The 23731-nt window shown below is 49.9% G+C and overlaps 1 protein-coding gene across 9 annotated transcripts in view; it reads right to left on the bottom strand.

Annotated features, from left to right (window-relative positions):
- Positions 1 to 23731, bottom strand: part of NCOA1 (nuclear receptor coactivator 1) — a 179517-nt gene that overhangs the window by 48619 nt on the left and 107167 nt on the right. For all 9 annotated transcript variants that reach the window (XM_040597984.1, XM_040597988.1, XM_040597989.1 and 6 more), the window contains 2 exons: positions 12725 to 12831; positions 8773 to 8939 (listed from right to left, as the gene is read on the bottom strand). In XM_040597984.1, coding sequence (XP_040453918.1) covers positions 8773 to 8939; positions 12725 to 12810 — 253 coding nt within the window. In that variant the 5' untranslated portion in view covers positions 12811 to 12831. The remainder of the gene's footprint in view (positions 1 to 8772; positions 8940 to 12724; positions 12832 to 23731) is intronic.

The raw sequence follows: 23731 nt of genomic DNA, 5'->3' as shown, positions 1-23731 counted from the left end.
TCTTCCAGCGTGGATACCATGCCTGAGCTCCAGTTTTGTCCCACCAATTCCATGCACATGTAACATCACCCAAGAGAAGCCCACCTTGCTTTTCCTCACATCCCAAGTTCACACTGACTGCCTTCATTTCCCAGATCTCCAGATCTTCTTGAGAAGTATCATTTCCCAGGATCCTGTCCATCCAGCAGTCCTCTATGCCCATCCTTTTTGGTCTAGCAACAACTTTGTATGTCTTTCCACACCCGTGAAGATGTTGATAGCACGGAGATCTAACAGAGACTCCCAAGAAGCTCCACGAAACTCAATTTGAGAATAAAAGCGTTTTGAGAATAAATTTGAGAATAAAAGGAGTCACCGACGGTATTCCTCTGGAACCTGAGGTAAGGCAGCCATGCAGGGAGAAAATACGCACCAGCTCGAGGGTGGGTTGACCCATTCACGTGAAAGAGGAACATATGTTAGAGAAACTACCCAACTGCTCTGCTAAATGCTGCTCATTTCTCCCACTTCCCACTACTTGAAGGTCACTCATCAAACAAGAACATGAGTTTTGGCTAAAAGTTGGGGATGGCTTAATGGAGGTGACAAGAGGAAGCAGCGTTACCCCCAGCATAGCAGGGGTAGTACCAGCAACAACCTAATGCTACCGCTAAGACCCAGTCAGAAAAATCATGACGGTCTGGGTCAACTCACTCAAGAAAAATGAAGTTCATTTGGAAGAAGTACAGAAAAGAGCTGTTGGGTTGATTAAAGGAAAGGCATAACCATCTGACACCAGGATCCTCAGAGAGCTTGGTTTGTTGGACAAGTCAAGAGAAGGTAAAGAACAAGAGCAACAACTGCATAAAAATACCTGAGGGAAGGGTGGTAATTGCCAAACAGAAGGAAGAATAAACCAAATTAAAGGGCAATGCTGGCACAGAAACGATCCGAAACTCATTCCCACTGCAAACGAGCAGGTGGTTTCATCCTCTTCAGGATTTCAGAAGGACTCCTGGAAGGATGAAGTTAAAGAGTTAAAGGGGCTGGATCTGTTCGTACTCTGTTTACCTTGGATGAGCCTCACACTTCAGAGCTTTCAGTGGGCACCTGGGGAAGCCAAGCAGGAATTCCCCCTCCCTGCTGATGCCTAATCTGCCCTCCGGGGTTTGGTTGGTTTTCTTTCTCTGTAGCCCTCTAACATATGGTGAAAAATCGGCCGCCAAGACGGATGAAAGTGGCATGCATCCCTCCCTCCAGCAGCAGAGCAGCTCCATCAGGGTTAATCCAACCACTGGACCTGGGATAAGTAAAAACTTTCCTCTCCAGCACCTGCACCCACCCAGCGGCAGTGCTGCTGGCTGAGAAGGTCCTTCCTGCCTCAGGGATGGAGGCGGAGGAACAGAGGAGCCTGGAGTCGGGCAAACGGGAAGCTCCCCTTCCCTGACCTCGCTTGAAGCAAACAAAATCGGGAGAACTCCGATCAAGTCAATACGTTTAAAGAGGAGGCTACAGCACCAGGCTGACAGTTGTAGCCTGAAGAGATTCCAATCTAATTTTAGATTCGACACAAACCTTAATGTGGTTTTAATTAATTAATTTCAACCCCCCTTTTAATTAATGTAAACCCCTTAAAGCGGTTTTCATTTACTCCACTTCCAGGAGACATTTCCACTTGCGTTGCTCCTCAGATGCTGTTCTGCTGCTTGCTTTTGTTCTTCAGTCAAACCTCAAATGTTAGCCCCAAACTTCTATGTATAATACGTGGCTGGCCTTGAAAGTTGGAACGCTTTAAGCTCAGGCTCACGCCTCCACTGGAATGATTTTTCAAGTACCGGGGTTTCCATCTCTTCTCTTGAGCACGCAAAAAGTCTACAACTTGTTCTTCCAGTGCATGAAAGTGTCCTCTTTTGGGTCCACTGAAGGACCTCCATGCTGACTTGGTACACAGAAGCTACCAAAAGTTACACTTGAATTCTCTGAATTCAATGTAACAGTTTAATGAATAATAGTTTAAGTTTATTTCATTAAGTTTACTTCAGTTCCTCTACGCAAGGCAGAAAGGCAGCAGTGACAGCCTGCTGTCACCCTGCCCTCCTGGCAGCAACACCCACCCTGGGCAGCTCTCCAGGCCACCAAGGAAGGAGCTCAGATGTGATGTGGGAATGCAGCAGAACATCCCCAGGGTCCATCGTCCCTGGCACCTCTCTCCCCCTTGGTTCTCCCGATGGTAACTTGCTAGTGGCCACTGGCTCCTGTCTTCAACCTGCTCCATCTGCCTGGCTGGGCTGGGCACCACATCTAGGTGACCACCACATACTGCATCCAGTTTTGGGACTGTAGTGTAAGACAAACTGGAGTGAGTTCAGTAGAGGTCACCAAGATGGTCAGGGCTGGAGCACGGATTCTGAGACCAGAGGCCAAGGGAAGGGGTTTGCTCAGCCTGGAGAAGAGATGGCTCCGGGGCACCTGACAGCAGCCTGCCCATGCCTACAAGAAGTTATGGAGGTGATGAAGCCAGGCTCTTCACAGCAATGCATGGTGAGAAGACGAGAAGCAATAGGTGCAAGAGAAGTTCAGGTGGGATAGGAGGAGGATCTTCACCGTGAGGCCAGCCAAGCATTGGAGCAGGCTGCCCAGAGCACTTGTGATTCTCCATCCTCGTGGGCTTCCAAAGCCCAACGGGGTAAAGCCCTCAGTAACCTGGGATGATCCCAGAGCTGACCCTGCTTCGAGCCCCTTTGTCAAACAACACCACTATCAGAAATAGAAATCAGCTTTATGGAAATCAGATGGTTCCAGCTGGACAGCGAGGTTGCCAGTGCCCAGGAAAATTATGTTAGACTTTCTCCCAGAGGCTAATGGATTACAATATGGGGAGAGGGAAGAGCTGAAATGAAAGAGTATTCAAAAATATAAAATGCAAGCAATAATGCAAGCATAAACAATGTTATGCAGAAGGTACTCTCCCTTGGTGGCACGGAGGCAGCAGCTTCAAGGACCTGCGAAGTTTAATCAGCAACTGGAAATGCTGCCTGTGATTCAACGCATGTCAAGAAAGATGTGTTCAAATTGGAGTTGGTGAAAGAAGGATATGCAGACAATTTAGGAGGATCCAAAACAGAAAAAAAAAAATGCCTAAAGACTTTAACTACATTATCCTGGTAAAACAAAGCCAAGTGAGGGAGGAGGTCCCAAAGGCTCCTTCTACTCCTGCACTGGAGATGTCAAGTTCCGTTGCAGACTCGGTAATGTGGACTTGGGCTAGGTATTTTCTCAAAGTTAACAGAAGTCCACGAAGAACTCTGTCCCCCGGGGCTGCGGACACAAACCCTGCGGACTGAGGGTGATGTGGGAGCCCGGACCAAGGCAGAAGAAACCAGCTGAGAGCCTCTAATTCCTCTGCGCCGGCTTCATCTGCTTCGGGGTAAAGCTCGCCAAGGGGCCTCGGCTCTGCGACTCGCTTCCACACATTGCACGCAATTACTCGCTTTGTGGTTTTATGGGAGTAATTTTATGATCTTTAATAATGTACCACATCACTCAGCTGCTGGGACAAGAAGGGGCTCTCAACTCAGCGCCTGAGGACAAGGTCTCCTCCTCTCCTCCTCCCAAACCCTCACGCTGCTGTCGCAGGCTGGGGGAGAAGTGTCTTCCCAGGCCATCACTTCACCATTTTCTGACGACCACTACATACAAAGCCAAAGTTGTTTTGTTCTCTTTTTAAAGCTCACCATGTGTTGGTATTTCCAACCCAAGAAGCAACTCAGCATTTGTTTTGAAGAGGCTTCCATACATCCCGCCGAGGACCCAGGACCTCTCTGTGCTAGAAGCTGGACACGTATATCACAAAATAAATCCAGGGCCAAATGTAAGCATATGACAAGACAGCAGGGAAACTTAATTAAAGGAAAGCCACAGACAGCCCACTGGTTGTATGCAACAGAGCAGCCAAAATCAATAATTATTTCATATACTTCACTTAATTAACCTACTGCATTTACCCAAAATGAAAATTACTTCCCCAAGTAGGTTAACTTCTAAATGGGGGTGGTCTTAAATTAAGGGTCCTCTTCTTTTTGGGCTGATGTGTCCCAGCAACAAAAGAGCACAAAAGTGCCTTAAGGAGGGCATCTTATTATGGCCACCCTTCAGGAAAAAAAAAAATAAAAAGATGTCAGGAGGACAAAACTGCTGCGTGGTTTTGCTGGACCCAAAAGAGGACACCTCCACGCAGTAGAAGAAAAGTTACGGATTTTTTGTGTAGTCCAAGAAGAGACAGAAATGCTCTTTATCCCTAAAACCCCTGAATATTATTAACATAAAGGCTAAAGAAATAGTATTCTCTCCCTCCTTGCACAAAGTAACTCAATGTAAAAATTGAGGGTCATCTTTGCAGGTTAACCCAATAACATTTGGGAAAGAAAGTTAGCTTTTTGCCTAGTGCCCTTTTGAAACATCCTGAAATCAGGTCACCATTCTGTAGCATTATTACAGAATAAACCCGCATTAATAAAGATTGGATTTCTTTTTTTCCCTATACATTTATAAGAATAAATTCAGACGCTCCACCACCGAAAAGCCAGGCTTCACTGGGGCTGAAGGTGTCATACATGAGGTCAAACAACTCTCCATCACCACAAGAAGCCTTGCACCGCAAAGGCAAGCAGCAACTCGGGGTCCTTCACGAGGCAAGCGAAGTTGTACGAATCCAGGCAAACACAGAAATAAATCCTTTATTTTGGTAACTACAGGGTAAATCTGCCGGGGCTTTTGGACCTCGCAGGACCAGAAACTCACGAGCATCACCCCATGTATCCGGGAGCTGTGCCACGGCTGCTCCTGGACCAGGTAGCTGCCAGCTCTGCGCACCAATTCCCGCAGAAGCCGAACATACGGCAGCACAGCGGGAGCGACCGCCGGTGAGTGGCGATGAGCAAATGCAGGAAGGACGGGGGGAAGGAGGTCCCTTGGACACCGGCAGCGGTGGAGTCACTTGTGATGCCTTAGGAGGTGTTTCAAGGGCAACTCTCTGCAGCTGTTTGAGTTTGTAGGTTGCATAATGAAAAGCTCAACACTCTTTGATTTATTCTATTAAGGCGCTGCATTTATACTCCTGCTCTGGAAGGAAATGAAGCAGTGTATCAATGGGGAGGGCTTTTGGGAAAAGACTTGGTGGCTTCATCTTAAAAAGGACGCTGCCAAGGTTGGGAGCACTACAAAGGAGATGAGAAGACCCCCAGAGCAGCTCCCATCTCTGTCAGATCTCTGCACACAGCTCGTCACCCCTTCCATAAACCAAAGGCTATCACCCTCCCAAAACTCAGGTGTTGAATTAAAAAAATTCATCCGGGGGAAAAAAAGAAACACTTTTCTGGAGCCCAGCGGCCACCACAGAGCCTGGTGTCGCAGGGGCGTTGGATGCTGAGGATCTGCCTCTCCTCGGGGCTGGGCTGACCCCAACCTCCACAGCACTTGCAGGGCAGGCATCAAGGATTACACCATTTTACAGAAAATGAACAAAACAAGCGGTGGTCTGTGCACCAGTGCAGCTTTTCCGATATCTCTGTTCATTTTTGTACCCTCCTGTATGACTGAGATGTTTTATTTTTATGTTTGCAACCACGTGCCAGCCGCTTTCCCAGGGCAACTGAGCCTCCTCCCTGTCCTGCATCCTCTTGACTCCATCACAGCTCCACTGTGCTGCCCTGCTGGCTTCTTTATACCACCTCCGCTCACCCTACAAGCCAAAGAGCAACGAATGTTCAGCAGCAAAGCTATCCAGCTTGCCTCCATCTGTCAGGTTTTGATCACAGGCAGCACTACTCTGAATTACAACCTTGGGCAAGTTCACCTCTGCCTGTGGGACGGACATCAGCTCCGTCTCACAGCATGGCTCTGCAACAGAGGAGCCACCCCAGGAGAGGACCTCTGGCATCCATGTGCTGGGCATGACACTAACCTGAAGGCAAAGGGGAGGGAGGTCCACACAGATGGACCACTGCCCCATGGAACCCAGGCAGGATGCTCAGGGAGATCTTCTTGCTGACCTCTACACCGCCCCTGAGATGTTGGTGGCCTCTTCTCCTTCCCCAGTGAGCACCCGTGCGCAGGCACAGCCAAGGGCTCCAACGCTAAAAGCACCCGACTCAAAAAAATCCCAAAAAAAACTTTTGTGGGACGGACAAAGGCTGAAAAATTAACTGTCTGGCCTCTTCCTCTGCTGCATTTATTGCTGCCTTGGCAGATGAATTTCAGGTTGCTGCCACAGCCGCAAACCGCTTGTTCTGCCAACTGTACATCGCTAACATTGGAAGGTGTTCAGCCCTAGGAATCTTTTCTAAAAGCATTTGCTTCATACTTTAAATAGCAGCCCAGCATGCAGGAGGCTGGGAGGGAGGGCTCAGCCCCTGTGCGCGATCCATCTGCAAGCTTCTGCCGGCTCCTCCGCCCCTTTGTGGGTTAAAACCCAGGACGACCCGTGGCAGAGCTGCAGGGAGGGGACAGAGCTGGCAGGATATGACCTCCAAACCCAACAGGGTTGGCAGCAGGGAGGATGCTCCTGGGATGCCCCTGCTCCCCCAGTACTGCCACCTGCCCCTTCCCAAGCTCCCTGGCTCTGCGCCTGGCACGTTATTAATTAAATTAATAACAGGACGTTGGCTTTTTTTTTTTTTTCATTGAAATCTGCTCCACTATGAGGTTTAGCATCATTTTCTCCTGCACTTATGGGCTTTGCTTATTATTGGGCTGAACAGCATCATTTGCTGGGATCTCTATAATTCTGTGATTTGTTGGGATGTCCTGAGCCTGCTGTAACACCTCACTGCAAAGCCCCAACTCCTTGGCTCCCCTCTGTTCCATGAAATCATGTCTCCAGGTGTGTTTCCTAATGGAGCATTAGAAGGAGCACAGCCATGCACTGCAGGGCATGTTGCCGTTCACAATACTTCAGCAACAAAACCACATCCTCAGCATTTAGCAAATATTAATCAGCTTTATGGCTGAATAACAGAGAGGAGGAAGGACACGGGCAGGAAACACAACATCTAACACTTCACGTAACTACAAGAACAGAAAATTGTCTGTGGCCACAAACATTATGACTTTTTGCTGTATTTGTCCTCCCTCCTCACGTGAAATGCTCTCACAGTAAACTGCTAAGAACAAATACAGGTGAAGTTTCTTTTATTTAGTAATTTGGCGCTGCACTAGATAAGGCAGCAACACAGAGCAAAGCTCAAGGCGTAATATTTTTAAGTAGTGCTTGTCCTAGTTAATGTTCAGCCCTGCTGTGCAATGTCAAGAAAACTAATGAACAGTGAAGTGGCAGCAAGCAGCAACCTGGGCGTACTCACCCGCTACCAAACTCCTTCCAGAACCCGGGCACAACGTGAATGAAATGTAAAAGCAGTCGTCCTGGTTCATCAGAAAGCCCAGGCAGCCTGGGCAACGTGAGCCGAATGCTTTGCCACTGTGCTTGCCCCAAAATTCAGTCCTTAAAGTAATAGCAAGTTGGAAGGACATACTGCAGTGCCTGGCTTGTGACAGGACAAGGGGAATGGCTTGAAATTGAAAGAGGAGAGGTTCAGACTAGATGTAAGGAAGAAATTGCTTATGCTAAGGGCAGCGAGGCGCTGGCCCAGGCTGCCCAGAGCAGCTGTGGGTGCCCCATCCCTGGCAGGGCTCAAGGCCAGGCTGGATGGGGCTGGGGGCAGCCTGGGCTGGGGGGAGGGGTCCCTGCCCAGGGCGGGGCAGTGGGAACTGGATGGTCTTTAAGGTCCCTTCTCACCCAAACCATTCCATAATTCTGTGGAGTGCCTGTACTTGTGTACCCACATCCCAGCCACAGGCTTGGGGAAAAAAAAATCACATTTGTTATCAGGAACAGCGCTCCACTCGGAGCATGTGGCAAGAGCTTTGGCAAAGGCGACACTTGACGGATGACATGTCTCAGCTTTAATACTGAGTGGGATTCACCTTATGCACAAAGGACAAAGTGTTTGCACAAAAAACGCAAGTATTTTGAGTGCACAAGATGAGCATTCCTTGGCAGGCACGACGCAGAGCAAGCTGAAGCCCACCTGCAGCAGCTCCAGGAGGGGATGCTGGGGTTGCAAGGACCTGAACAAGTCCTGCGCCCTCCTTAATATACCTCATTCCTTCTCCCGTGTATCGCTTGAGCCCTTTGAACTTCCTCATTTCAGTCTCCATGAGCTGACACTCAGGGTGAATTTTAACTTTTATACGGCTTCTCAAGCATCTCTCCTCTGTTCACCGGTTACAGCGCCGTATTCACCAGCGGGAGGCAGATTAATGCCCCTTCTACTCTGTTTGGTTGGCATGATCTCACAAGTGTACATGGTTATTCACCAAGTCTTGCACAGCATGTGGCAGCGCTATCAGTCCTTCACCTTACTCAGCCATAAAACGGGCTTTATGCACATAGCTAAGACCAGTATCACTGATAAGCTCTCAACGGGCCTTACCCTGAAAGCTTAACAAGTACTTCCCATTATTTTAATGTAAGGAATAATTTCAGGATGAATCATAAACACAAAGTGCCACCTTGCACCAGAAACAAAGGTGGCATCTCAAACAAGCCAAGTGATGGAGGTGAAGCATACCCTTCCATAAGAATGTTTCCTTAAAAGCGGGAGAAGGAAAACTGTTGCAAATGGAAAGATTCTGTCATGACTTTTCGTAAGTTTAGTCATGATTATTTGCTATGAAGGGTACCAGGAGAACATTCTTACTCTGAAGGTTTCCGACAAGCCAAGGAAGAAGGCTTACCTTGCTCCAACCTCTTCATCTGCTGGATCTGATCAACCGTCTTTTTTAGGATCTTGCATTTGTCAGGTTTGACACTCAGGGTGTCGATGTCCCCGATGTTTGCAGATAACAGCTCCGCCAGCTCCTCTAAGTATTTGTTCTCCTGTTCCCGTCGTCGCTTTTCATTGCTGTTAGAGAAGGGGAAAAAATTAAGTCACATTCATGACTTTTTCCCACTGCTCAGTCTAATCAGACCTGGGCATTGAACAAGAACCCAAAAAAACAAATACTGTCTGGAGCGATCACCATGCTATAATCCAAATATCTTCTAAACACTGGGGAGTTCATTCAGGTCTTTGTATTTTTTTATGCATATATAATCAAAATTAATGCCAAGGAAGATACACAGGGCTAGCCAGACACCCCCAGCAAAAACAGACCTCTAATATTCTGTCTTCCTCTCAAAAATATTTGTAACTGAGTTATATCAAAAATAATAAAAAATAGTTGTATACACCCTCACGTTTTTCTACAGCCACTATTCCAGCTGTCACCAAGTTTAATCCTATATTCATATATAAAAGCTAACAAAATCCACCCGAGCTCACCAAAGTGAAAATCGGAATCAACAGCGAAAAGAGGAAAATAAGAAATATTCATGACACCAACCTTTCTGTCCCAGCAAGATCAGCTTTTCTTTTAGCTCATGGCGGCTGCAGAAGCCCAGCGCTCTCCCATCAACTATTTGTAAATTCTGGGAGTTGAGACCCATGGAGACACACCTTCCCTAAATATCTTCCTCGGTATCAACCACAGGATGAAATGAGGACACCTCAAAAAGCCCAGCACATGTCTACACCACTTGTGATGCCTTTTATCAGGCTGGGTTTCAATAAGCCACCTAATTTTTTTGTTGCAAACTCCACAGGACACCCAGCACTCTAGTTTAGAAGCACTGCCTGAAAATCCCTAACATTTACTAGACACCAAGAAGCTGGTGAGATGCCTGCAGGCATGGTGAGATGTTCCTGGCCTCCAAGAGGCCCCACTGCTCATGGAGGGGCTGAGAAAACACCGGTTACAAAAGCTGAATCCCAAAGTCTGGCTTGGCCAGAGATTCATGTCCCACCGCAGATGCTGATGTGTTGTGCTATGTGGTGAAACAAGCTCTACTAACAGCTGAAGGCTTCAAGAAGAGGTTTATTTTATCTGCTGAGAGTGCAAGCCAACCAGAGCGTGAATATACCTTGGTAACTCGGCAGAGACCCTTTAGAAACCCTGCCTGTTCAAAAGGGGATGTGACACCCCCAGCCCTCCCCTCTCAGGAACTCCTCAGGTAGGCTGCACAGATGTTTCTGTATTTTTTCCTAATTCCACTTTATTACCTCAATATCCAGGTCTGACAGGTTGGCATGGTCCCTTGAGCATTTTTCTGCTGCTTAAACTTGCTCTCAGATGAAAAGACCTGACGCCCGCAGGGACGAGACTCCGTGATGAACCTCCCAAGTGCACCCTCTATCACCTTGCTTCTCCTCCCACCCGCGTCTCTCCAGGAGTCGTGACTGCCCAGAGGATTGACAGGCAGGACTTGCCCTCCTTTAGCTCAGCAGAGCAGCAGAATCCCAAAAGAAAGGAAAAAATGAAGGCAAGGCTAGCTGCGGGCATGGAGGACACACCAGTCCCATGAAGTCCATGAGAACCTGCCATGGGACACATGGTGTGATCTGGAAACTGCCCTGCAATAGCTTCGGGTGGGCCCAGGAGCCCCCACTTCCCCGGCAGGCAGCTGCCAACAGGTACTGAGGGGTCTCAGGCAGCAAAACCAGCTTCCCAGAGGTCGGTTGGATGTCTGTCTGCTGCAGAAGTGCTGGGTCCAGCCATGGAGCTCAGCCTCTTCTTGCACAGGTGCCTGTGACGCCAGTGCTGGCACGCTCCCCAGCCACGGGCAGGCACATACTTTTCAAAGGAGCTGAGCAAGTATTTCAGTTAAGGTCAAATTAATTCCTAGCTCTCCCTGCAACCCAAAAAGCAATAGCAGAGGTGAGAGAGAAAAAAAAAAAATCCCTCTGTTGTGGGTGAGCTCATTTCATGAGAACCTTTAATGTCGCTGTTGCTGTGGCAACTTTCAAATTGTAGGAGGGAGAATTGGCCAATTTTCCTTACATAAAAGCATCATGAGAATATTACAGCAGTGGGCTGTTCTTTATGACTCCCAAGTATCATCAAAAACAATAGTTCAACCTTCCAGGTTTTAACAAAGGAGTTTTGAAGTTCACTTTGCTCTGGAGTACATTACGGAGGACTCTGGCCAGCCCAGGCTGGAGGACGAGGTCCCTCCCGGCCACGGCTGGGAGCTGGGAGCTGGTCTGAAAGAAGGAAGACGCAGTGCTGGTGAGGACTTCTTTGGATTTTGGTAATGTGCTTCAGCTCCAGGTTTGGGGTTGGATGGTCAACCCAACCAAGTATTTCAGTCAGCCCTTCTAAAAACATTTGTAGGTGCTTTGTGGATGAAAAAACTCATTGTGCTTGGAGAATGCAGGAGAATCCTTCATCCAGAAGTTTCTGCTGCTCTACAATCAGTTTGTTCCTCGTCCTACATATTTTGAAAGACCCTTGGTGTTGGCAGCAGAAGGCTTTCTTGGGGGGGCTATAGGGTTAGGGAACAAACCACAAGAGCTCTGCTTTCCAAAAGCAGACCAGATGAAGCAAAGCCAGGTGTGTGTGCTCAGGCACCTGGAGAGCAGCTCCTTTAAGAAGGGGTGTCCAAGCCCACCCTGCTACCCATGGCTCTGCAATGGGGACTCAAGGACCAACGGCTTCATCCACTTGCATCGGGGGTGAGGACTGGCGGGACAGCAGCGAGGGCTGCAGAGTTCTGACTCAAATGACTCAGTCAGAAAGTGGAAATATTTCACATGATCACAGAAGTATTTGGTAGGAATAAGACAGCTAGAAGTGCCATCAAAATGTCTTCTGCAACTTAAAGGCGCAGCCAAGCCGTGACCCACAGAGCCTTTGTAAGGTGTGTGTGAACTCTACGGAAGGGAGATGTTGCAACCAAAACCTGCAATAAACAGAAATCCTCAACCAACCACTTAATGTCTTTCTACCGGAACGCCGCAGCCTTTACATTTATTGTCTAGAATATCCTGTATCAGCTGCAAGGGACAAAAAAATACACCTGGGCTTTGCTCAGCGCGTCACTATTCTGCGATGACAACCAAAACAGCATCCCAGGCAGCAGAGACACGGAGTCAGCCTCAGCTCTGTACATTCACCCTTACCAACAGACTACACCACGACGGAAAAAAACATGCACAGGATTCACAGGGAACCTGGAAAAGCCTGTGAAAGATCACAACTGCCTCTTATCCAGGACTTTCCAGCCTCCATCGGGCAGCATGGTAGCTGGGATGGGAAGCCTCCGTCATCCGCTAAAGGTGCTTTCTGCAGTGAGCTGAGCTTTGAAGCAGCCTGCATCAGTACACAGAAATGAAGGTAGTTCAGACAGAAATATTTTCTGTTTTGTAATTGTATTGTGGAGTAAGAGGGTCTCCGCTGGAGTTCCCAAATATTACAAACCCACGGATTTCTTGGGAATATGCTGTGAAGAGGCAGAAGGCTTGAGATGTAGACCTCGCAGAAGTATCTGCCCCAAATTTACCCCGAGAAAGCATTCCTGATGCTCTGAGTGCTCTCAGTTCATAAAATCAATACATTAACTTTGATAACGAGCCTCTAATCATCATTTGCCACCTAACAACAAGCAGAGCAGATGGGGAGCCGCATTTCCATCATGCTCCATCTTCCACCGCAGCCACCGCTAAAAGCAAAGCGAAGTTCTGGTGGGAAGTGTGAACGTTTCCGAGTGGCTGAAACCCGGCTCCATCTGCTCGAGCAGACGGGACGGAGCGACGCAGTGGGAATGGCAAAGTAGCCGTGGCAGGGGACGGATTGGGAGCGGCGCACATACCTCTGGGCTGTATCGCAGGGCGAGCCTTTCCTCTTCCGAGAGTCGGGGTTGGCAGGGTCCGTTGAGCTGTCCCCAAGGCCACTCATGTTGGTTGACCTACTTTGCACCTGGAACCAAAGACAGACAGGGTAAGGACAAGGTTTTTGCAGCAGCAGGAGGAGCGGCTCCTCCACGGCAGAGGCAGAAAACATCGGCCAAGTGACCTCTGAAGGGGTAACTAACCCAGCGCAAGTCTTCCTCACTGAATTGATGCCTCGTTTGGGAAGGAAACGGTGTGAATGGAAGACAACAGGTGATCACGTTACCCTCCTTTTGGTGTCCCCCGGTCACCATTTGGCCAGGCGAGCCCTCACCACCAGCACCACCACCCTCCACATCACAGATGTGCTCTTCCCTGTACCCCCACAGATTTTTGCTTCCTGGCCTTTACAGCGTTTTAACAACTGTCTAAACACAGCCTGTTTCAATGCTTTGTTTATGTGTGTTTGATGGCTTTTGTTTTGTTTCCTTCTCCTGCAAGCCTTCTCCTTCAGCCCATCTCCTCTGCCATCTCCCCCCAGTTCCTCTGACTCATGGCTGGCAAAGGACACTCCACCCCTCGCATTGTGTCTGCGCTCTTGCACCCGCACCACCTCCTTTCCCCTCAGCACATGGCCTGGGCTTTAATTAGAGCTGCAAACTGACTCATCTCTTAACGGGATGTGACACCCTCCCACGAACCCCTTCCCCATTTCCCACTGAGGCTGCCTCCCATGCATGGTCCTCCCAGCCCCAACCTTCTCCTGGCAAAGAGCTTCCCACCACGGTCAGTCCCTGGCCAGTCCCAACACTGGGCTCCTACAGGGTTCCAGCTCTCTCCAACACACAGACAGTTCACCATTATTTTAAGGGTGTCATTTCAACAGCTGTTGGGTAAACTCGGCCATGCCATGCCAAACAAGAGGTCTAAGCAACAAAAGAAGGTCCAGAAGTCACATTGCTTTCCTTGCTTTGCTAGAGTCATTCAGTAATTTTTCCAGTAACCACAATAATTCAACATTGAATAATGCCACCTTCCAAATTCTTCATTTAATTTTTAGAAGTGTTAATGATGATGAGAAGATACAACCCCTGAGAAATAAAGTAACGGGACCCTGGACAAAATGTTTATAGCTTAGAGGATAGAAGGACTAAGTCCTTAAACTTAATTCCCATCATTTCTTCCATAACTTTCTAAAAGCTGGAATTTTAACAAGCATTAAACTGCTGACAGAATGTGATAAAACAAACCCTAAAAGACATGTCCATAGTTCCCACAGCCCAGATTCCCCCCATGTTCTGCTCAGCCTGTACAAAAGCATGGTGGGATGCCTTCAGTGGTCTAGCATCTCCCACTTGCTACCCAGCCCGGTACAAGACTGCCACTCATCAGAAATGATCGGCGCTGGCCAATTCCATGCTCAGACAGGTGATGATTAAAGTCCCACCAGCTTTTGAATGTCCTCTTGAGTCCCACAGCACATCTGCAGACAGGCCCCTGCTGACCCCAGAGCTGTGCAGAGGAATGGACACAGCTGTGACCATCTCCTCCACTGTTTGGCTGCTTGAAGACCCCAATGTTCACGTTAGAACCCAGCCAGCCAGCCATTCCTTGGGCTGCAGCCAGAGCAGCGCGGCCAGCAGGTCAGTGAGGGGGCTCTGCCCCTCTGCTCCGCTCTGGTGAGACCCCCCTGCAGCGCTGTGTCCGGCTCTGGGGTCCCCAGCACAGGAGAGACACGGAGCTGCTGGAGCGGGGCCAGAGGAGGCCAGGGAGATGCTCAGGGGCTGGAGCAGCTCTGCTGTGGGGACAGGCTGGGAGAGCTGGGGGGGCTCAGCCTGGGGAGGAGAAGGCTGCGGGGAGACCTTAGAGCACCTGCCAGTGCCTAAAGGGGCCGGCAAGAAAGCTGGGGAGGGGCTTTGGGCAAGGGCAGGTGGCGATGGCACACGGGGGAATGGCTTTACCTGAGAGAGGGGAGATGGAGATGAGAGATGAGGAAGAAATTCTTCCCTGTGAGGGCGGCGAGGCGCTGGCCCAGGCTGCCCAGAGCAGCTGTGGGTGCCCCATCCCTGGCAGGGCTCAAGGCCAGGCTGGACGGGGCTGGGGGCAGCCTGGGCTGGGGGGAGGGGGCCCTGCCCGTGGCGGGGGGGTGGGACTGGGTGGTCTTTAAGGTCCCTTCCCACCTAAACCATTCTGTGGTTCTACGAAAACCACCATTAGCAGCTTCATTATCTCCTATGACTGAGTGTCCAGGAGCTGTTACACATTTTGTCTCACCACCCCCTCAGTGACCCACCTCTACGCTCAGCATCGAAAACCTCTACTCCAAGACAGATGAAATATCTGCACTTCACACGGTGCTGCGGGGAAAGAACCTGTCTTTCGGCAGCACACGGGCATTTCTGCTAACACTTGCGTCACCGGTGCTAAGGCAAGTGCGTTTCCTGAAATCATTTTAGCAATATTAGCACAGGTGATCAATGCCGCAGGCACGAGAGCTTGTCCACTGAAATAAGAAACCCTGAAGAGATGCCAGCAAGCTAGCCATGACCAGGGATCTGAGTTCATCCCCCGTGTTTTTGGCACATTTGCAAGAAGGAACGATGCCAAAGCAAATACAAGGAAGAGGGAAAAAAAGCAAACGTTTGAAAAATTTAGAGATTGGAAGGCTAAAAGTGCTGCATCATCTGCTCTGGGTGAGAAGGGCTTGCTGAGATTTCAGACAAGCTTCCCGGGGTTTAAACCTTGCTCTTGAAGGTTTAACTTGCTCTCACCAAAACACTGAGTCTCTGAAAGTGGCATCGCTTACAGGTCCTGATCTTTCCTATCAGCAACTGAATTAAAAGAAAAAAACTGAGTGGGGATAAGGCAGGTACTCAGCCATCCCACCGGGATGCTCCACTGCGGGACCGCAGCTTGGCAGGAGTGACCATATGCCCTAGAGAGGTGAATTAAGGACACCATCACAGCCTCAGCTGAAATCCCAGCCTTGAGTTAAGCCCTTCATGTAACACACTCAATGCTCCTTTTTGTTGTACAAGTAGTTTACTTGATGGCAAAACGTGCCACAGCTGACAAGCCAAAAAATGTCATTTGGTCTAAAAATAACGGGGGTGAGTCAGTTTGAAAGCCCTGCTGGGTCAGCGCGGGAGCAGGGGTTGCCATCCCCTCGGAGGGCAAGGCCATGGCCATCAGTGGAAGGCAGCCCTGGCCACCGCTGCCTGCGCTGTGGCTCTTTCACGGGAAACCTGATTTCTAAACACGGGCTTCTTGTAAAAACGTTAATATTCTGCTGGCTTAGGAAAACAGAGGCAGAGGAAGGACGGCAGGATGGCAATCATGGAATCATAGAATGGTTTAGGTTGGAAAGACCATTAAGATTATCAAGCCCAACCGTTAACTCAGCACTGCCAAGCCCACCACTAACCATGGCCCTGAGCACCATGTCTATAACTCCTTTAACTCCCTCCAGGGACGGTGCCTCCCCCCCTCCCTGGGCAGCCTGTCCCAGTGCTGGACACCCTTTCGGTGAAGAAATGTTTCCCAGTCTCCAACCTAAACCTGCCCTGGTGCAACCTGAGGCCGTTCCCCCTTGTCCTGTCGCTTGTGACCTGGGAGCAGAGACCGACCCCCCTGGCTGCAGCCCCCTCCCAGGCAGCTGTAGGGAGCGATCGGGTCCCCCCTGAGCCCCCTCCTCTCCAGGCTGACCCCCAGCCCCCCCATCAGACTGGTGCCCCAGCCCCTGCCCCAGCCCCCTGCCCGGCTCTGGACACGCTCCGGCCCCCCAAGCTCTGTCTGGGAGTGAGGGGCCAGAACGGACCCCAGGGCTCGAGGGGCGGCCGCACCGGTGCCCAGCGCAGGGGGACGGTCCCTGCCCCGGCCCTGCTGGCCACGCCATGGCTGACACCAGCCAGGGTGCCGCTGGCCTCGGCCACCTGGGCTCGCTGCCGGCTCATGCCCAGCCGCTGCCGCCCAGCCCCCCCGGCCCTTTCCCGCCGGGCAGTTCCCAGCCCCCGGCCCCGCCCGCAGCTGCCTGGGGCTGGTGTGACCCCAGCGCGGGGCCGGCACCGCCCGGGGTGACCCGCACGCAATTGGCCGCGGCTCATCGATCCAGCCTGCCCAGACCCCCCCGCTGACCCTCCAGCAGAGCGACGCTCCCCCCAGCCCGGCATCACCCACAGGCTGCGCTCGATCCCCTTGTCCAGATCACTGATGTTAAAGAGCACCGGCCCCAGCACGGATCCCTGGGGAGCACCCCGGGTGACCGGCCACCAGCGGGAGGTGACTCCATTCCCCACCACTCGTTGGGCCTGGCCATCCAGCCAGGTTTTTTTAAGGAAAACAAGCTAATTATTTCAGCTGGGGCTCGGGGGGAGGGGGGGGGAAGCAGTTTCCAGGCTTAATACAGGGGTTCTCTGACGCAGACCTCTGCTAAACCAATTACTCCTCTGCTGTCACAAGTCACCAAAAATCTCGGTTAAAGTCCAGTAGAAACTGCTCCTGGTGTCCCCACTGGTGCTACTTGCTCACGAGGGCTCCTTGGGAGCCCTTCGGCCATGACAGGAGCAAGACCTAAGTGCTGCATCAACACAAAGAGCATTGGCCTCTTGCCCTCCTCCCGATGCATGTGGATGAAATCTCACCCCAAAGATGCCCTGAACCTGCTGCTCTGAAGAAACTCTGTGTCACGGTGCAAACCCCAAATGTAGAGTGGTATTTTTTTCCACAATGATGGATAATTGCAACCAGCAGTTTCATGCCTGGTCTTGCACACACCTGGTGAACAAGTCCCTGGTCCTGCAGCAGTGGCATCAATGAGCAAAGCTGTGATGTGCACCGTGTTTAGCAGCAAAGCAAGCACCCGTAACACCGACTGCAGCTTCCCAGCTCCAACTAAACCAAGGCTGAACACAAGCCACTTGCCAGTCAAAAGGTTTGGAGCTTCGCAGAGGTGATTCTCCATATCCACATTGTTGTTGCTCCCCCAACCCACAGATCTGGATACAGCACCAATCCCTGACTCGCCCTGTTACCAGCACTCTGGTGCACCACTGCATCTGCTCACCAGAGATGAATTAGTCTCAAAGAGACTAATTACAAGACCAAAAAAAAAAAAGGAGAGGGGGAATGTGTACAAAGTACAGGAGCTGAAGTGCCCTATCCATGGCCAGGCAGATGAAACTACTTCTGATCTCCAACTCCACACTCTCTCCTTTTCCATCGATCCCGCAGCGTGCCATACTGGAGTGTCCACCTGGAGAACGAAGACGATGCTGCTTTTTGGGATGCTTACAAATATCCTAGCAGAGACCAGAGCCTTGACGTGGAGGATGAAGCACCAGCCAACATACATATTCCACCACAACCTTGGGGATCATGACACAAATACCACTTCCACATCAACAAAAACAACAAAAAAGAAAAAGGATGTGAATTATTGTGGCTTAATGCTTCTGTTCTCCTAATAATGCCAACGGATTTCCAATAGCTTCCCAGAGACAGCCATCACTACCTCTAGCAGACACAAATAGCCCGAGTGATTTGAACTGACAGCGTGGAAGACAGAGCTGGCCACCCAATACTCAATTCTAACAAACTGCCTATTTCCAAAATGTATTTCCCACGTTTTGGATGAATTTGACCCCAAAAAACACTTACAAAATAACACTAACATCTATCGGAGGGAAACACAATTAGTCGGCTGTTTTTAAGAAAACAACAATGTTGGAAAAGTCCCTTATATTACAGCTATTTATCATCAAAATATAACCCATCTGTGCGTAAGCAGTCTCAATTAGAGGTAATTAAGAGCATACTTGGAGTGTCGCAAGGACACGTCTATATTGTTCCCCTCTCAAGTTCATCATCAGCTGCTCCTTTCATCGCTGGCGTCACAATAAACCTTGATTTTTAAATTTTTTTTTTAAACTTCTGCAGATTACAGAAGAAACGCTGAAGCCATAATGTGGATAGAGAAGAGGCAATGAGTGAGAGAGCGAGTCACTCGCTAACCTACCGCATGTGGTAGCTTCGGGGTGGGTTTTTTTCAAAAGAACTTCTTCTGACCTCATCCCCAAAACAAAAAAAAAGGAGAGAGATGCAAAGTCCCGATTAAATGTTGGGTTTTTGGCTGCTGAAGTTGTCAAAAACAAACGTCACATCTGTTTTGTGAAACACTCCTTGGGGGAGGGGGGAGGGCGGGGGCAGAAATCCATGTATCCATATGCCATCGCTCCAGCCTGCAGACACGACTGCCTTCCAACTAAATCCTCTTTTCTTGGTACCTTACCCCAGTTTCCCTGCTTTGTTTCCTCCTGCCTCTCACCCAGCCTGCGAGCCCTTCATCTTCTTCTGCCTGCCCCTCGGGGAGATGCTGCCAGATGGACCCTCTGGCTCTGGGACATCCTATCCGACACACATTGCAAGTCTGGGAAGCGTGGACAACCGGGCTTCTCTTGGTTCCCACCACTCGTCCTGGCCTGAACATCTCCTCTCAACATCAAGCGACGCTTCCATCATTATGGCAACAACGATGCTCAAGTCAAGGTTGGATGAGACAAGCTCAAGGTCCCCAGGAGGGCTTGCAGCAACCCTACCTTGAGCCCGCATCTCCTCAGTCGTTTGGGCTGTAAGAGGAGGGAGCTGATGAATAAAGATTTACTTTCACTGGCCTTGGGGGAAAACTAGAGGTGAAGGCAGCGGGGAGATCCACCCTGCCTGATCTTGCATCCCCTCTATAAGCAGAGCCCGTGCTGTTAGAAGGAGGGTGAATTCAGGGAGAGGGCAGCACGCTCTGATGTCCCTGTGTCCATCCAGCCCGGAGGGCCAACGTTTGCTTTCCTACCTAGGAGATAAGCGGGATGTGCAGAAATCTTAATTATCACCGGCTCTGCAGAGGCAGCAGGCTAATAAAAGCTGTCAGCTTGGGGATGCGGTCAAGCGAAAGCCTGCCATCTCAATTCCCCGCATCTGCACCCACCTGCCAGTCCTGCGGGGCAGGGGACGGGCAGGACGCGTGAGATGCCTACACCCTGCCGGAGAGGCTTTCCACTGCCACTGGCACCGAGGAGAAAGGACCATGGCAGGTCAGGTGGCCTTGGGCAGGTGACTCCCATTCCATACCCCACCATACGCCACGAGGGAAATAAGTTTAAACGTCGCTGATGCAATGCAGGTTAAAAGCCACTGATCAAAAACTCGACTGACCCACAAGAGATTAACGTTACGAAAGATTTAACATTTTAACAGCTAAAAATGTTTCTGAAGATGAATTTCACTTCTCTGCCTCACGATTCCCATCCCCCTGGGGGCTGTGGCAGGGGGCCGGGGGACTCGTCACAGGTCACAGAGGGAAGAAGAGGCACAAACCAACATCTTGAGGGTCCAGCCGCTCCCATGGCAGGGATGGTGGCTGCAGCCCAGTGAGCACAGCACCGGCGCCCCCGGCCAGGGGGACACACACAGGCGCTGGAGTTTGGAAATATGATGTAGGGAACAACAAGTCAGAGTTTAGTTTAATTTTTTATGAGCTGTTTACTGGGTCAGAGTCCATCAATACACTTTTTTCTTCTTTTTTACACGAGGATGGAAAACTCCTAACTGTCGAACAAGCAGCTCCCCGAGTGCTGGCAAACCCTGGGAATTAATTGATTTACTATTTACAAACTGCTCTGAACCCTCTTGGGAAGGGCACCCTGCAGTGCAAAGCCCCGGCATGCAGCGAGCACCCCGGCCACACATCACCCCAGCCAGCAGCGGTCCACGACATGGCACCAAACCTCCCAGAAGCTCTTTCCTCTTCCAGACTGAACAAGGAGCTGGGGGCAGAGCTGAAGGCCTCTTCCCACCTTGTAGACCCTGTTTGCTCCCTGCCCCTAAGAGAGAAACCCAACACATCCCAGAGGAAGAGTGAATTCCTGGCACCAAACCCTCCCTGCATTCACCACTGCAGAAGGTTTTGCAGAAGATGAGGTAGGAAACATCAACCAGCTGGTGTGCCCATGGGGCAGAAGAGTAGCCCTTGGCTTCACAACCACCCATGGGTGGCCACAGGGGGCCAGCCAGCACTGGGAACCAAGCCCTTCACCCACAGGTCCTACAGATCCATGTCCTCTGCAGAGCAGCCATGGGAAGGAATGAACCTCATACTAACGGGGCAGAGACACAGACACTAATCCCACTTTCCAGGGCCCCGCAATTCTTGTAATTTAATTCTGAGCACCAGAAACTACTCCATGCTGCACAATGAAGATGATGAGCTTTGCTCTTCAAATCCAGGCTTCTCCATCACTTTCTGTCCACAAGAAATCTTTTGTTTTGGAAAGGTAACATGGGCCGTACAACCCATAAAATTGAACCTATTCAGCCAAAGGGAATTTTGCATACAGTAACAAAAATACACGCATCCCAGTGAATTCCTTAGGGATGAAAGCACGGGCCAGCCACATGCCGGCTCTGCAAGTGCTTGCTCTCTACATGATCCCTAGAAAACACAAAGAAGAAGGGAAAGAGATATATAAATCAATGTCCTGCAGACTAAGGATCATCCTTAGAGAGGTGATGGTCCAAAGAGAAGGTGTGAATTTTAATACGCCCATCATCTCTATCATATTTGCAACTCAAAGACCCACAGCAGTCATTCCCCTTTAGCCCGGGGATAATTCCAGCAGCCAATTTGTTTTACAAATGAATGGGAAAATATGGGAAAAGGTTTTGCCTTAGCATGATGAAAATGAATAATCCAGCTGTGGGCAATCAATATTTGATGCCTAAGGAGACCTCTGAAAATCCACAATGCCACACTGTTATTTTCCTGAGCTCTCTTTAAAACTCACCTCAGCTAAAATACAACAGACAGGAGATAACTGATGTGCTGCTTATTACACTAATTGCAATCATCTCCTTGTTACCTGGTGCTCACCCACATCTGTTTGTCGTAGCCATCTGTTGTCTGTCTTAATTAGATCGCGTGCTCAGAGGGGCCGGGACTGTCACAGCATGTGATTTTCTAAGCCCTTGGCATCCCACTTGTGTCCAGACACCTCTGTGCTACTGCATGGCACTTGTGACACTGCTCCAAACGCAGGGATGACAGCTAGAAAGTAGGAAGCCCCAAAAAACCACCCCACCTACCCCCAAAATAAAGCAAATAAGCTCAGTAAGAATCCTCCTGCACCATGGAGAGTTTTCAGGAGTAAACGATCACCCAAGGCTTCTGCTACCTGTTCCAACTCTCTAGTATTCACCTTCTGAGCTGTTCCGGGGTTAAGAACGATGGGACACCAAACCAAATCAAAATGAATCGTGGGTAAAGATAAAACCATGGAAACTAAAGTTTTTCTCCTACTCCAGTACCAAAAATACAGGAAAAAGAAAAAGGATGACTTGCTTTGTGCCACCGTCCTCAATGCTGTTGCCCTCGGGGTGAGGGGAACAGAGCCCACCAGCTCCAACAAAGCCCTCAGAAGGTGCCATCTTGCCCCTCATCTCTCCAAATTAATTTCTGGAGCACTGAAATGCTGCTGATTAATTATTAGCAACTTTGAGCATCAGCTCAAGATCTTGCTGCTAGAACATGGTACCCTGTAGGTCCTCCTAAGCCCTCCCCAAGAAGGTGGCCACTCAGGAGATAATTCTTGACTCAAGAGATGAGAAGCGGCGGTAGCGATGAGTGATGACATTGAAGTACCCAACTTAAACAAACCCAGCAACTAGAAACGAGCACAAGTGCCTCACCAGATGCTGCCATCTGAAATGACAGCCCAAAGAAAGGTTTCTAACAGCGATCTAAATTTCAGTGTCATCCAGTTTCTGCTCGCGTTGCTTGCTCTGAACAGCACCACCAGTAAAACACATCTGTGCGTTTTCATCCCTTCCTCCCGACGCTGTCCCTGCCTGAGCCACGGCCGCATTCCCCACCGGCTGGCAGGAGCTGGGGTAGGACTGTGCCACTGCCTTGGGACTATCCACATCCCCAGGCAGGACACCCTTGGTGTGACTCCCCAGCGTTCTCACTATCTGAACTCAGCTCCACCTTCACGCGCTCAGAATGGAGAAACCCTGAGCCTCACCACAGTCCTGGGGCCCAGCAGACTGAGCAACGAGCAAGCAGGGGATGAAATGGTGCTGCTGAGGTTCCTCTGGATGAGGAGTCCAACATCTTTCCAAGACTTGGGTGAATACAGGTGCCCACCTACTCTCAGCCATAGCTCTTCCCCCCCCTTCATTTCAACCCTCTTCCCGAGATCCTAGACAAAACCAAGCCTGAATTCATTTCAGCAGCACAATGAGTCAATGAAAGACATTTAAGAGACAGACACCTCTGTGCTAGGTAAGGTGGGAACCCACCACTGTTCTCAACCTGTATTGGTCATATCTCCGTGTCACCTGAGTTACTCCACTAGCACCACCACCACCTCTATCCCCATGGGAAAACTCCATTTAAAAGGCCGCTGCCGCATCATTTTCTCTTGAAAATTACTCTGATCAGGTATTTTAAGCCCATGTAAAGATCTCCAAGTATTAAAACTGCTTTGTTTTTTATTCTCATTAAAAGCCCAATAGAAATTCAAATTTCTTCTTACACCAGCTGTTTTCCCAAAGCATGCCAACTGCCTTATTATAGGGCTGCTCACAAATGTCAGCACGTACTCTGCAAGCATTTGCATCCCTGTATTTCTGCATATCCAAAAGCCAGAAGAAAGGCGTTCAACCACGGAGCCATCCCCAGGAGGTAAAAACCAAATGTTCATCGAACAAGAACCATCAGCCAGGCCATGGGCTGGTTGCAATGGTCTCTACAGTGGTGGACGCAATGAGGTTTAAGTGTCTTTTTAAGATCTGGACTTCAATGCCATCCTGCCTGGACTTCTTTCATTGTTTTTCAGTTTGGAACTGACAGCCCCACCAAATTCCCCCCAAGGCTGCATCAAGCACAGTTAATATTTTTGGAGGCAGCAAGGCTGGTAGCAAGGTGAGATGAATGTACGGTG

Source organism: Falco naumanni, chromosome 6, assembly GCF_017639655.2.
Source record: "Falco naumanni isolate bFalNau1 chromosome 6, bFalNau1.pat, whole genome shotgun sequence".
Classification (NCBI taxonomy): domain Eukaryota; kingdom Metazoa; phylum Chordata; class Aves; order Falconiformes; family Falconidae; genus Falco; species Falco naumanni.
This window is presented reverse-complemented; position numbering and strand designations above follow the sequence as displayed.